The following is a 14,389-nucleotide window of genomic DNA, read 5'->3' as shown; positions in this document are numbered from 1 at the left end:
CAATTTTTACAATGGTGGCTGGGCAAACTTTAGTGGAAATCGACATTTGTGGAAAGTTTAATTGCCAAGTTATTTTAAAATATATCAGAATAATTCAAAAACCAGTGTGTTCAGCATGAAATGAACTTCAGGCACAATTTTTTAATTTTCTATCATGCAAGAGAGTCACTCAAACTCTTTCTGTAAAGACTCTGAAAAAATATATCAATCTTCACTTTTTAAGGCCTTCAATTTTCATGAAGGAAGAGAGACTCTCTAATAATATGTTATCTCTATGTTGAGTACTTACATAACTAGCTGCAGTAAAAGTTGCAGTCCTGAGAATGCACTCCTGTTTTTTCTAGAGCTTTTCAAAAATGGCCAAAACCCTTCTAACATCAATTTTTGCAGGTCAATATCTAAAAAGGGACTGAATGAAAAAAAGTGAAAATTTTACAGAATGTTCTTTATTCTCATGGGAATATCTCACAAAAAATTTGTGACTGAGACTAAACTACATTGAGGTTAATAGAGCAGCAAATTTCAGTAAAAACACTACCCCTCTACATGCTCGTGCAGTGCCAAGTTAGCAAACAAGGTCTTGAAGTTATTACAGTTGACATTGGTCAAATGATGTTTAAATCATTACGTACAATAAATGATCAAATATTTCTACTTTTAAATAACAATGGGCAGAGATAACAATTGGTAAGAGCTCTAATTCTTCAAATTAATGGTACATTTGTTGTACTACACTTGCGTACAGTATACATATAATAATGTTCCTCCTTGTATACAGATTTAAAACTTAATTTGTAACTACTTGCCAGCTGCAATTTTCATTAGGGAGTTAAACAAACATGATATTTCATTGCATAGTTTATCAACTATGTTGTGTGCTCTACCAGACACTGTTGTGGGTTCCAATGGAGTTAGCTTTCGTACTATTTTATTTGCAGGCACCCAAGCAGTGTCATTTTTGGAAAGTTGAAAGGCAGTTCTTGGACCAAGAGGGTGAAAGAAATACACTAAAACATCATTGTTATCTTCACTTTTCTCTTCAATTTTTCCAAGCCACCACTTCTCATCATACATACAAACAACAAAATCGTTATTTGTAGAAGATGATACATTTGTAAAAAGTATTGAAGTTTGATGATCATCAAAGTTGGAGCCTTTGGAAGTAACAAAACATCTTATTTGATTGTCACTTATGGGAAGATATCTGTGATAACTTCTTGTTCCTTTCAATGGTAAACAAAAATAATATCTCTTTGTCAGCTTTGTTTTGATTTGTTCAATTTCAGTTGAAGAAACAAATATATATCTAATTCCAGTAATATTCTGTTGACAGTATTTGAACAGATCGTGTGGAGTCAGGATCTGTTCTGTGTAAGGTCTTTGAAGGGAAGCTCGTGTAACTTCTCTTTTTGTTGTTCCACCTATCCCATCCCAAGAATTCTTTACGTGTGATGAGGCAAAGAAATTCCACTCTGCTGGTAAACCAAAATCATTTTTGTGTTGGCAGATATTAATGAAGTTTTTCTTATTTTTTTTGTACTAGCTGCTTGCACAATCACTAAAGTATATTATGTTTTCAACATTACATATAATATTCTTAATTTCTCTAATAAGGTGATGTTGAAATGCATACACAGTCGTAGTATTATGTTCTAGGTGGTCACTAATTACACAAACAGATTTGCAACACACGTTGTCTTCTTTTTTAAAGTAGATGACAAACAGATGCAGTGTCGCTTATTCATTAGTCCAGTGAAAACTTTGAATTTCATCCTGTACTGTAAATATATAGTTTTCTGCAAAATCACCAATCACTAAACAGTGGGTTTCTTCCAGGTTTTCTTTCGTTTCCTTAAAATATTGAGCTTGAGCTTTTGACATAAAGTGGTGGGATTTTAAAAGCACCAGCATATCGACAAGAGACTGTAAAAATTCCTCACTGGGCATTACCTCTGTAATAAGCTCAACTCTATCAGTTTGTACCCATTGTTTGAAAACTACTTCATCAGGCAAGATGTCAAGTTCATTTTTTAAGATATCAAGTAGGGTATCTGGTCCAGCACATGCTGCACATATGTCAAGCATACATTTTTCATTATCAACATCACATACCATGAAAGCTATCGGGTCTTTATAATTTGCATTAAGCTTTGCTCCTTGCATCATAAGCTTTGTGTTTTGATGATGCTTGCAAATGCATACAGTATGAGTTCCTGATGAACCCAGAAGAAATCACCACTTTGGTCGTAGAACACAAAACATATAGTGGCCAATTTTGTTATCTGGGTATTTTTGTTTATAGAGGCTGTAGAGCTCATTCAGCGAGAGAAGAATTAACCTTTTCTGCTTGTGCACCTTAACATTGTCAATCACAGTTGAAACACATTCCTTTTTACCAGGACACATGCAACTATTATCATCCTCGTAAAATTCTTTAACACTCTTAATAACAACTTTGTTTTATTTTGTTGGCATCTTGTCTTTTCAAAAGATGTGGTAAGATACCTTGATCCACAACTAGCTGCCTAGTTAACTTCACCATGTATTCAGATGCACCAAACTCCTCGATTATTTTTTTCTTTGACCATGATCTTGGCGAGAGGCTAATTATCTTAATTTTGTCATCTTTACTGGAAACTTTGAATTTTTCTTTCATTTTGGTAATAAGTACATCATACTCACTTTGTACATTTTCTGTACTATTTCCATTCTGAGCATCTAAGTCATTATGGAAGATTCTTCCAATTTTCGCTTGACAGCACTTGTAATTTTATCAGTTTTCCTTTTAAAGCTGATAGTCGCTGGTCTTTGTTGAGCTTTGTTGTTTTACGTAAAGGAGATAATTCCAAAGTTTCACATATTGATTCTACTTGATGCAAAGGATCGTCCTCAACCAATTCAAAAGGCCCACGAAGAAATTCAGGATCATTCTCAACACTATTTGCTACTTTTTCAGCTGGTTTATTTACAAATATTCTTGATGCGGAAGTTGGGCATAGAGCTTGTCCAGGAATTAGGTTAATATCCACATTTTTTTGTTTAGGTGTTCAACTAGTATTTTACGCAAACCATTTTTAACTGGCTTTTTGTGAGTACCAAATGGGTCACAACACTTTTTACCAAAAATATGGTTGTATTTGTCTAAATATTTATCTTTGTGGAAATAACAAATATTAAAGTTCTTTCAAAATTCTTAATTTTAACAAACATTGTTCTTCAGCTGGCAAGTCACTCACTCTTATTAATTCTTGATGCACTTTCTTCTTGTAGTGTTGTTTATGGCACTGTTTACTTATTAGTTCACCCACAATACAATTCATTTCAATACTGGAAAAATCTACTATTCTTGAAATCAGTTGAAGATGGGAGACTTCAGATCTGCACTTACGAAACTCTTATTCACTTGTTTATTGTCTTGGGTCCTGCAAAGAAAGTAATATGAAAAGTAACTTCAATGGAATTCACAAAGTGTCTGGTAGAACACACAACATAACTGATAAACTATGCAATGAGATATCGTGTTTGTTTAACTCCCTAATGAAAATTGCAGCTGGCAAGTAGTTACAACTGAAGTTTTAAATCTGTATACATGGAGAAACATTATTATGTGTATACTGTATGCAAGTGTAGTACAACAAATGTACCGTTAATTTTAAGAATTAGAACTCTTACCAATTGTTATTTCTGCCCATTGTTATTTAAAAGTAGAAATATTTGATCATTTATTGTATGTAATGATTTAAACATAATTTGACCGATGTCAGCTGTAATAATTTCAAGCCCTTGTTTGCTAACTTGGCACGGCACGAGCATGTAGAGGGGTAGTGTTTTTACTGAAATTTGTTGCTCCATTACTCTCAATGTAGTTGAGACTCAGTCATAATTTTTTTTGTGAGGTATTCCCATGAGAATAAAGAACAATCTGTAAAATTTTCACTTGTTTTCATTCAGTCCCTTTTTAGATATTGACCTGCAAAAATTGACATTAGACGGGTTTTGGCCATTTTTGAAAAGCTCTAGAAAAAACAGGAGTGCATTCTCAGGACTGCAACTTTTACTGCAGGTAGTTATGTAAGTACACAACACTGAGATAACATATTATTAGTGAGTCTCTCTTCCTTCATAAAAATTGAAGGCCTTAAAAAGTGAAGATTGATAAATTTTTTCAGAGTCTTTACAGAAAGAGTTTGAGTGACTCTCTTGCATGATAGAAAAATTTTTAAAAAAAATTGTGCCTGAAGTTCATTTCATGCTGAGCACACTGGTTTTTGAATTATTCTGATATCTTTTAAAATAACTTGGCAATTAAACTTTCCGCAAACGTCAATTTCCACTAAAATTTGACCAGCCGCCATTGTACAAACGGCTGCCAGAAAAAACCTATGACTTAAAAAAAATTTTAAAACAGTGTTTTGTGAATGCCTGTCTATAGGGAAGTGTCATGATAAAAAAATCAAGAAAATCAAAAATGTTGAGCAACATCACCTGGGAGATTTGAAATGGATTGACCCTGTTTGCTTTGCTCTTGACATGATGAGGAATCTACATTTAATCTACATCTGTATACATACTCTGCAGGTCATCATAGAGTGCATGGGTGGAATATGCTGTACCATTCTACTTGCAATGGAATGAGGGAAAAAGAACTGTCTATATGCCTCTGTAAGAGCCACAATGTCTCTTACCCATGTTTTCACAAACTTTATGTGATATGAACATTAGTGGCAGTAGAATTTTTCTATAATCAGCCCGAATGTGACAAGCCAAACTTCTTAGAGACTGTCAGATTTATCATGCTTTTGGAAACATGTCACATAACACTGCAAGACTGAGCAATTTCAAGAGCTGATAATGCACAGTCAAGGTAAGTACATGCCTCTGGTGATCATAACCAATACTATGATGATATCTAAATATGAGACTACCAAGGATTGACAGCAGTTATAGGAGTGCTGATTGTGTTGTTTTTAAATCTTGAACTGTTGCAAGAACACCTCCAATTTAGCCAAAGAGCCTTAATGTTTCCTTGTAAGTCTCCTTGTTGGTGGTGAACCTCATTTTTATGTCTTGAATGTAGGAATCTGCAGGAATTACTTGCACACTAAGTTCTTGCTTAAAAAAAGTTTGTGCTTTTTTCAGATGAAGTGAGTGCTATATTTATTCTGTTAGAGAGATCGTGACAAGAAAATACAGGTGCCACTTTGGAGTTTTGTATAGTGGTATTCTGCAAATGAAATCTGTCTAAAAAAAAAGGCATATTTAGCTCAGTACAATAAACAGAATACTGCCAACAGTTAATGCAGCACATGAAAATGATTCAGTGAATGAGTTAGAGTACTTATATTGAAGTACATTATTGACCAAAAATTTTAATCGAAAGAAATGTATACTTCAACTTCTCAATCTTAAGTTCAGTATTTTTTTCTTGTTGGATAATTACTGGTTTCTGAAATAAATTAATTAAGGGCGTAATATATTTTACACTCATGACTGTCTTATGGCATACTTTTATGTGGCAATTTACCATTTCTGGAGAAAGTATTGACTCTACAGAAGCAAGCTTTCACAAAAATGTGTGATCTTCACTGTCATCTTGCACTTGTATATTCAAGGAATTTTTCGTTTGAACTGCACTTATACAATGAATGCATCATTGTTAATTAAATCTGTCAGTAATAATGCAACACCATTTGAGAGGATAAGTAATGCTCAGTTACATCATCATAGAAAAATATTAGCTCCATTACTCAGAAATATGTTTAGTACATAGCCACAAAAATCTTTGCTCATATACTCAATAACAGAAATCCTCTGAAAGGTAACAAAGTGAACATTAAATTTAATCTTAGGTCCTTCTTTAAATTCAATCTAAGGTCCTTTCTTTTGGGCGACTCCTTCTGTTTAGTAGACAAATTTAGTTAAAAACTAGTAGTATGTGTGATATAGAAGACAAAAATATTTGCCCCATTCATTAAATTAAATCTGTCACTATTAATATGCATAATGCCAAATATGTTTATTTTCATAAAATGTAAGTCACTGTGACAGTAATATGTAAATAGCGAGCTCACATTCACGGGGCGATGATTCAAATCCAGGTCCAGCCATCCTGATTCAGGTTTTCTGTGATTTCCCTAAAATTACAAAAGGCAAATGCCGGGATGGTTCCTTTGAAAGGGCACAGCTGACTTCCTTCCCCATCCTTCTGTAATCAGATGGGATTGATGAGCTTGCTGTTTGGTCACCTCCCCCCCCCCCCCCCCCCTCCCCCCAAAATCGACCAACCAAATAGCCAGCTTGTAACCATTCACACAAACAAGTCTCTCATATGTAGCTTGCAAAAAGACTCATTCTATTTTTTATAGGGCCGCAAAGAGAAGCCATCTGTGGCAGGCTAGACACGGTTTGTAATTTTCAATGTTGCTAGAGCTAAATGACATTCCTGCCTTTCCAGGAAATTACAGATCTTATGAATGATAATGTTAACCAGTTCGCAAGTGGCAACAATTTCTAAAGCAAATGGAATATTTGTAAATCTATAGAGGACAAAAGAAAGCCCATTGCCAGTGGGATTTGTAGCCTTCAGCACCACAAAATACTAGTGAAACTGGTGAATGTATGACTCAGTTGTATCTGGCTTCATTGAGTTGGACAAACGATGGCAGGTAGAACACCTGCCTGCTGTAGTTGAGCACTTAGTTTTAGTGTTCCTCATTAATATGTGGGAAACATACTCAAGAAAGTTCAAAAGGTCTCTTTGGCAGTTTTTGTTTTGCACGCACACTACTTTTTATTAACTGTTACATATGCTGTACAGGGCAGAAATAAACTCGTTTCAGAGAACTAGTTTAAATACTCCTCAGAGTAATCAGATACATCCTTTGGATGGAGTAGTCCAGTAAACACTCTCTCTTTCTCTCCTTCTCCAGTAAGTTGGTACAATTGCATTTTTGAACATTGGACGTAGCTTAAATAAGTAAATATTCAGCATAATAACCATTTTCTAAACCTGAAAAAGACTGTATTGTGCTTAGCCACTTAAAATCCTGTCATTGGTAAGGTCATTAGTTAATAGAGCGTAGATTAGGATAATATATGAATGGAGACCCCCCACCCTCCCCAATGAACCATGGTCCTTGCTGTTGGTGGGGAGGCTTGTGTGCCTCAGTGATACAGATAGCTGTACCGTAGGTGCAACCACAATGGAGGGGTGTCTGTTGAGAGGCCAGAAAATGTTTGGTTCGTGAAGAGGGGAAGCAGCCTCTTCAGTAGTTGCAGTGGCAACAGTCTGGATGATTGATTGATCTGCCCTTGTAACATCAAGCAAAGCAGCCTTGCTGTGCTGGTACTGCAAACTGTCAAAAGCAAGGGGAAACTACAGCCGTAATTTTTCTCAAGTGCATGCAGCTCTACTGTATGGATCAATGAAGATGACATCCTCTTAGCTAAAATATTCTGGAGGTAAAATAGACCCCCTTCAGATCTTCAGGTGGGGACTACTCAGGAGGACGTTGTTATCAGGAGAAACAAAACTGTCGTTCTACGAATCAGAGTGTGGAATGTCAGGTCACTTAATCTGGCAGGTACGTTAGAAAATTTAAAAAGGGAAATGGATAGGTTAAAGTTAGATATAGTGGGAATTAGTGAAGTTCAGTGGCAGGAGGAACAAGACTTCTGTTCAGTTGAATATAGAGTTATAAACACAAACTCAAATGCAATGTAAGAATAGGCTTAATAATTAACAAAAAATAGTAATGTGGATAAGCTGCTATAAACTGCATAGTGAACACATTATTGTAGCCAAGATAAACATGAAGCTTACACCTACAATAGTAGTATAAGTTTATATGCCAACTAGCTCCACATATGATGAATAGATTGGAGAAATGTATGATGCAGAAAGAGAAATTTTTCAGATACTTAAGGGAGATGAAAATTTAATTGTCATGGGGGACTGGAATTTGTTGGTAGGAAAAGTAGCAGGTGAATATGGACTGGGAGTAAGGAATGAAAGAGGAAGCCACCTGGTAGAACTTTGCACAGTGCTAACACTTGGTTCAAGAATCGTTAAAGAAGGTTTTATATGTGGAAGAAGTCTGGAGACACTGGAAGGTTTCAGATATATTATATAATGGTAAGGCAGAGATTTAGAGCCAGGTTCTAAATAGTAAGATATTTCCAGTGGCAGATGTGGACTGTCACCACAAGTTATTGGTTATGAACTGTAGGTCAAAACTGAAGGAAGTGCAAGAAGGTAGGAATTTAAGGCGATGGGTCTTGGCTGAAAGAACCAGAGTTCTAGAGTGTTTCAGAGAGAGCATTAGGAAATGGTTGGCAAGAAAGGGGAAAGAAATACAGTAGAACAAGAATGGGTAGCTTTGAGAGATGAAACAGTGAAGGCAGGATCAAATAGATAAGGACGAGGGCTAGTAGAAATCCTTGGGTAACAGAAGAGGTATTGAATTTAACGGATGAAAAAAGAAAATATAAAAATGCAGTACATGAAGCAGGCAAAAAGGCATCAGGAAGTGCAAAATGGCTAAGCAGGGATGGCTAGAGGACAAATGTAAGGATGTAGAAGCCTATATCACTAGGGGTAGGATAGATACTGCCTACAGGAAAAGTAGAGAGATTTTTGGAGAAAGAGAAACACCTGTATGAATATCAAGAGCACAGAAGGAAACCAGCTCTAACCAAAAAAAGGGAAAGCAGAAATGTGGAAGGGGAATATAGAGGGTCTATACAAGGGCGATGTACTTGAGGGCAATATTATGGAAAATTAGGTAGGACATATTCTGAGGCATAAAGGGATCACACATTTAGTATTGGAGTGCACCACGGAGGGTAAAAATCATAGAGGGTGACCAAGGGATGAATACACTAAACAGATTCAGAAGGATGTAGGTTGCAGTAGGTACTGGGAGATGAAGCAGCTTGCACAGGGTAGAGTAGTATGGAGAGCTGCATCAAACCAGTCCCTGGACTGAAGACAACAACAACATTATGGAAATGGAAGAGGACGTAGATGTAGATGAAATGGGAGATATTATACTGTGTGAAGAATTTGACAAAACACTGAAAGACTTAAGTCGAAACAAGGCCCTGGGTGTAGACAACATTGCGTTAGAGCCAACCATGACAAAACTCTTCCATCTGGCGAGCAAGATGTATGAGACAGACAACATACCCTCACACTTTATGACAATTCCAATCCCAAAGAAAGCAGATGTTGACAGGTGTAAAAATTAGCGAACTATCAGTTTAATAAGTCTCAGTTTTAATATAGTAACACAAATCCTTTACTGACAAATAGAAAAACTTGTAGAAGCTGACCTCAGTGAAGATCAGTTTGAATTTCGTAGAAATGTTGGAACGCGCGACCAACACTATCCCTATGACTTATCTTAGAAGATGGGTTCTAGCATTTGTGTACTCAGAAAGAGCTTTTGGCAGTGTTGACTGGGCTATGCTCTTTACAGTTCTGAAGGTGGTAGGGATAAAATACAGGGAGCAAAAGGCTATTTACAGTTTCTACAGGAACCAGATGGTAATTGTAAGAATTGAGGGGCACGAAAGGGAAGCAGTGGTTGAGAAGGGAGTGAGACAGGGTTGTAGAATGGAATGGACCATGTCTTGAAAGAAGGATACGAGATGAACATCAACAAAAGGAAAATAAAGGATAATGGAATGTAGTCAAATTAAATCATGTGATGCTGAGGGAGCTAGGTTATGAAATGAGACACTTAAAGTAGTAGATGAGTTTTGCTATTTGGGGAGCAATATAAGTGATGATAGTCAAAGTAGAGAGGATATAAAATGTAGACTGGCAATGGCAAGAAAAGCATTTCTGAAGAAGGGAAATTTGTTAGCATTGATTTGTATGGAGTGTAACCGTGTACAGAAATGAAACGTGGATGATAAATAGGTTATTTCAGAAGAGAATATAAGCTTTCAAAAAGTGGTGCTAAAGAAGAATGAAGATCAGATGGGTAGATCATGTAACTAATGAGGAGGTACTGAATAGAATTGGGGAGAAGAGAAATTTGTGGCACAACCTGACTAGAAGAAGGTATCGGTTGGTAGGGCACATGCAGAGGCGTCAAGGGATCACCAGTTTAGTATTGGAAGGAATCACGGAGGGTAAAAATCGTAGAGGGATACCAAGAGATGAATACACTAAGCAGATCAAGAAGGATGCAGCTTGGAGTAGTTATTCGGAGATGAAGAGGCTTGCACAGAATAGAGTAGCGTGGAGAACTGCATCAAACTAGTTTCTGGACTGAAGACCGCAACAACAAATTTTTGAAAACTTTTTCTCATTGACAACCTCCACAGAATACCTGTACATATAAAGGGAATATTGCTTATACAGTTTACCCATTTTTTATTTTTACTTTTTCATTAGTCTAAAAGTGAATTATGTAAAGCTAATAAAAGCAACATAATTAGGGTTTTGTGTCTTTGGTGATGAAGGGTTTACATGCTTAACATCCAGTATTTAAGTCATTAATGCATTTGTAAAGTAATTGAATGTTTGAAGGTGTTTTATATGTAAGAGTTTGATTCCTTAAAGAAATGAAGGTGGGGGTTATTTGTAAATCTAATAGGCAAATGGCTCTGTATGACGTATCTAATGATTGGACCGCCTATGGTGATGAGGCATCCTGCAGACAGTGAATCATGCAATAAGTTCTGAAGGTGTTTCATGTTTAGTTGTGATACCAGCTACATTGTGTTGTAGCTTTCAATTGTAGTGTATCCAGCCTGAAGTTCACAGACTCAGTTTTGTATGTTTATTCTTCTTCTGAAAGTCTGTCCCCTCATTGCAGAAAATCCTGTAGATATTTTCATTAACTTTCTTCCATTGTGTTTCTGATTACCGGGTGTAAAAATTGCCTAAAAATCTTATTATGTAAGCAGTTTTTTCCCCATACTTACGTGTTTTGAAAGGAGTACAATTACAGCCTTTATTGTATATCATTTTATTTTATTTTTCTCTCCTTCTTTGCATTTTACTACTACACATTCCAATTTGTGTAACTCTGACCAGAAAAATAACTATTAATACTCAATGGTCCAAACCATTGCACAGGAATGTGATACTTCATTGTGTGAATGAAGCAGCAACACCAGGTAATGAAAAAATAAGCTCAGGTTCAATGTTAACTTCTAGGCTCTCAGTAAAACTGGTGGGGGAGTTCATTTATTCAAAGTGACCTACAGATTGCACATTTTAATTTAATTCACTGCAGTTTTTGCTTACAGTTACAGAATAAACAGTCAGATGCAAAGTAATGTAGGATTACAGCAATAAGTTGAAGTTGACAATAGAGGACCATGTAAACAAAGCAATCTATGGAAAGAAAAAACAAATAACATTTGAGAGCAAAAGTAACTCATGTAAAATTTTGATTTTTACCCTAAATAATCAACATTTGTTGAGGGCATGGTTAAAGGTGATCAACTCTAAATTCTTGAAAGTATGTAGGAGTCTACAGAAGATGTTTCTTACTTCATAGATAGTCTTTGATACACACAACATTGCAACACTTTGTAAGAAGACTTAGTTGCAGTGTATATGGTGTATAATTTTCCAAATTTTCTATTTTACAGGTACAGTGTGCTTCAGATGTTCAAATTTGAAACGCCCAAATATCGTCTGTTTTTATCTGGTGAAAAAAGCATATGTGTATTTGGAAAAGATAGAAGAGGAAATGATGAAGTCATGGAGCTAATGCTGCCAAAGTCACTGACTGAATTGCCTGATCAGGCAAGATTAGAGAAAAATGATTTGAAACAAATAAGTGGTGGTTTTACTTCTGCACCATTAGTAGATGTAAGTTTTCTTTTGTTAAATGGAATATTGAAATTTGTGCTTGTTTTACAGCTTGTCGAACCATATTGTAATATGTTGTATAAGGCAGATTCTGTGTTGGTTTATTATTTATGGATCTCATTTCCTAAGTTTCTGTGTGATTTTATGAAGATAAAGATTCTGAGATTGTAAATTGCATTCATATTATTTAATATTCTCTCTCTCTCCTCCTTTTTTTTGCGGGCAGTTTTAAAACTGGGGCAACCACAGCTAAAATAGTTATACATTACTGATTGACATTTGATAGCCCTCAAAGCTGCTAAAATAACATCTCCAGTAGATTTCAATACATTAGTTTCATTAATTTTCATCACTAACTTTATTTCATTCTTTGATGACTACAGGACTGTTCTTGACAACATTTATGAGGAGCATTGTCTATTGCTTGACAGAGACCACCAGGAACATATTTTAATTGATAAATTGCCAACAGTTCATGATTTTAACACAAGTCAGTCCTGTTTTTGGCTGTTCTTCTATATTGCATTGGGACGGTCCCCAACTCTTTTTCATTTGAGTTACTAATTTACTGTTTTTAAGTCAAGGATCAGTTTCTGATGCCTAATTCTATTCTTTCATTTTTTAGAAATGACATTCATCGTTGATGATGATGTTATCAATTGAGAAGGGCTGTAACTTTGCCTAGCCATGCCAACCATTATTCTTTGACATTCTGTGACTACTTGCTGCACCATAAGACACTTTATTTGTAAATAACCTTCTTTTGATATGAAATTACAAATATTATTTATTAGAGACACATAGACCTGTTCTTTGTGGGGTGTGTGTGATCCACACCTATTTTCCTAACTAGATGCACAATATTTTCTAGCATGTTTAATTCTATTCATTCAGTACTTTAAGATATCTCAAATAACTTCAATTCTCCACTACTGTTAAAGCATTAATTAAAAAAAAAATCAGTACAGATATACACCAGAAGATGCAACTTAATAGTTGCAAAACTGGTTGTGTGGGTCTCTAATTGACTGAAATAAATACAGCTACAGCGGACTACTGGACTTTCCATACAGTTTTATATTTTAATAGTTTTAACACCTATGTTTAAACATGTTTTTGGAGGTGTTTATGAATGCATTATGCTTCTTGGGAATGCATGTCTTGTCATTAGTTTGCATGTTGGTGTTTGTACATAGTATAAAAACTTTTAAAAAAGATAATTGATGTAATTTTACTTTCTTAAACACAATAATGGCATTTCTTCATTTTCTGTAACTTTCAATAAATATTTTCACATGTCGTTATTCGGTTAGGTTTTTAGAACTCGGAAAACAGGGGAACTTGGTCAGCCTTGGGTGTGTAGTACCACAAACTCCACATGTGCGTCAACAGCCACCTAATAGATATGATGGTAGAGCATGGTATGTCTTTTCTTAAATGTCTAGATTAAAGGAAGCAATAAATCTTTCGTGAAAATAAATGAATAAGTAGGAAACAGGCATAATCACAAACTCAGGTACATTCTAGTGGAGTGATTGTTGTGATGAGACAGTCATTAGGAGCTGACATTTGGGAGACCTGCAACACCCTGGTTATAGGCTTGTGTACATATTGATGTTTATTCACATAATTGTTTGGGCTGAAGGTGGAACCATGAAACTCATCTGCTTTAACTCGAAACAAGATGAGTTTACTTGTGAAGAGAACCAACTACTACAGAAGAGTTGTCGAATAATGAATCCATCTGTCGAATTTGCTAAAAAGTGTCTGCAAACAATAATAATGAAACATAAATTGCTTGTTAGAGCAAATTTTTCACAGTAAAACGACAAGAAGGTTTATTTGAAAATTGACATCTTTTTACAGCCAAGTCCCAAACTAACCATTATCAGGCACACCCTAGATAATGAATGAACAGGCCTAGCATTTATCTATATCATACTCTGCCTTACTAAGACTCATATGTTACAATTTCAAACAAATAAAAGTAATCTGCTGATACCAGAAATAAATTGTACAATCTAAGTGAGACTGTAATATTTCTTGGGCTCCAGCTGCATAAAAAACTGAATTGGAGTCACTACATATACAACCAATTCAAGTTCAGTTTGTTGTGTTTAGAAGTTAGAAGGATCTTACGAGGGCTGTTCAAAAAGTAAGGTGACTTTTCAAATTGGGTGGGCAACGTAAATTTAATTATTGATCTTTTTTGTGTTGGTAGATATGTCCCGAGCATATGTTCACAGTTTCAAGTGTACAGCATACTTAATATGGTTTTGAGAGTTGGAAAGGTTAGACATGTTTTAATGTTATTGGCTATTTTCAAATGTTTACAAGTGGTACAAGCTCTTCCAAGAAGATGCCAGTGACGAGTCTCACTCTGGACCCCCAGTACAACAACAACAGATGATAATGCCAAAGCTGTGAAGAAAATTGTTTTGTAAAATTGTCAAATTACCATAAGAGAAGTTGGTGAGGATGTTGGCATATCAGTTGGCTCGTGTCATGCAATTTTTTTTGTTTGTTTTGGGCAAGAGACTTGTCAGCGAAGTT

The 14,389-nt window shown here is 35.6% G+C and overlaps 1 protein-coding gene across 3 annotated transcripts in view; it reads left to right on the top strand.

Moving 5' to 3' along the window:
- The window catches only part of LOC126307472 (WD repeat-containing protein 73-like), a 107,044-nt gene that overhangs the window by 52,323 nt on the left and 40,332 nt on the right, over window positions 1–14,389 (top strand). For 2 of the 3 annotated variants that reach the window (XM_049992072.1, XM_049992083.1), the window contains exon 2: window positions 11,614–11,836. In XM_049992072.1, coding sequence (XP_049848029.1) covers window positions 11,614–11,836 — 223 coding nt within the window. Of the gene's footprint in view, window positions 1–4,671; window positions 4,865–11,613; window positions 11,837–14,389 lie in introns of those variants that run through there. The other variant, XM_049992074.1, reaches the window with a different exon arrangement.

Source organism: Schistocerca gregaria, chromosome 1, assembly GCF_023897955.1.
Source record: "Schistocerca gregaria isolate iqSchGreg1 chromosome 1, iqSchGreg1.2, whole genome shotgun sequence".
NCBI lineage: Eukaryota > Metazoa > Arthropoda > Insecta > Orthoptera > Acrididae > Schistocerca > Schistocerca gregaria.
Note: the sequence above shows the minus strand (reverse complement) of the source record. Positions and strands in the feature narration are given on the sequence as shown.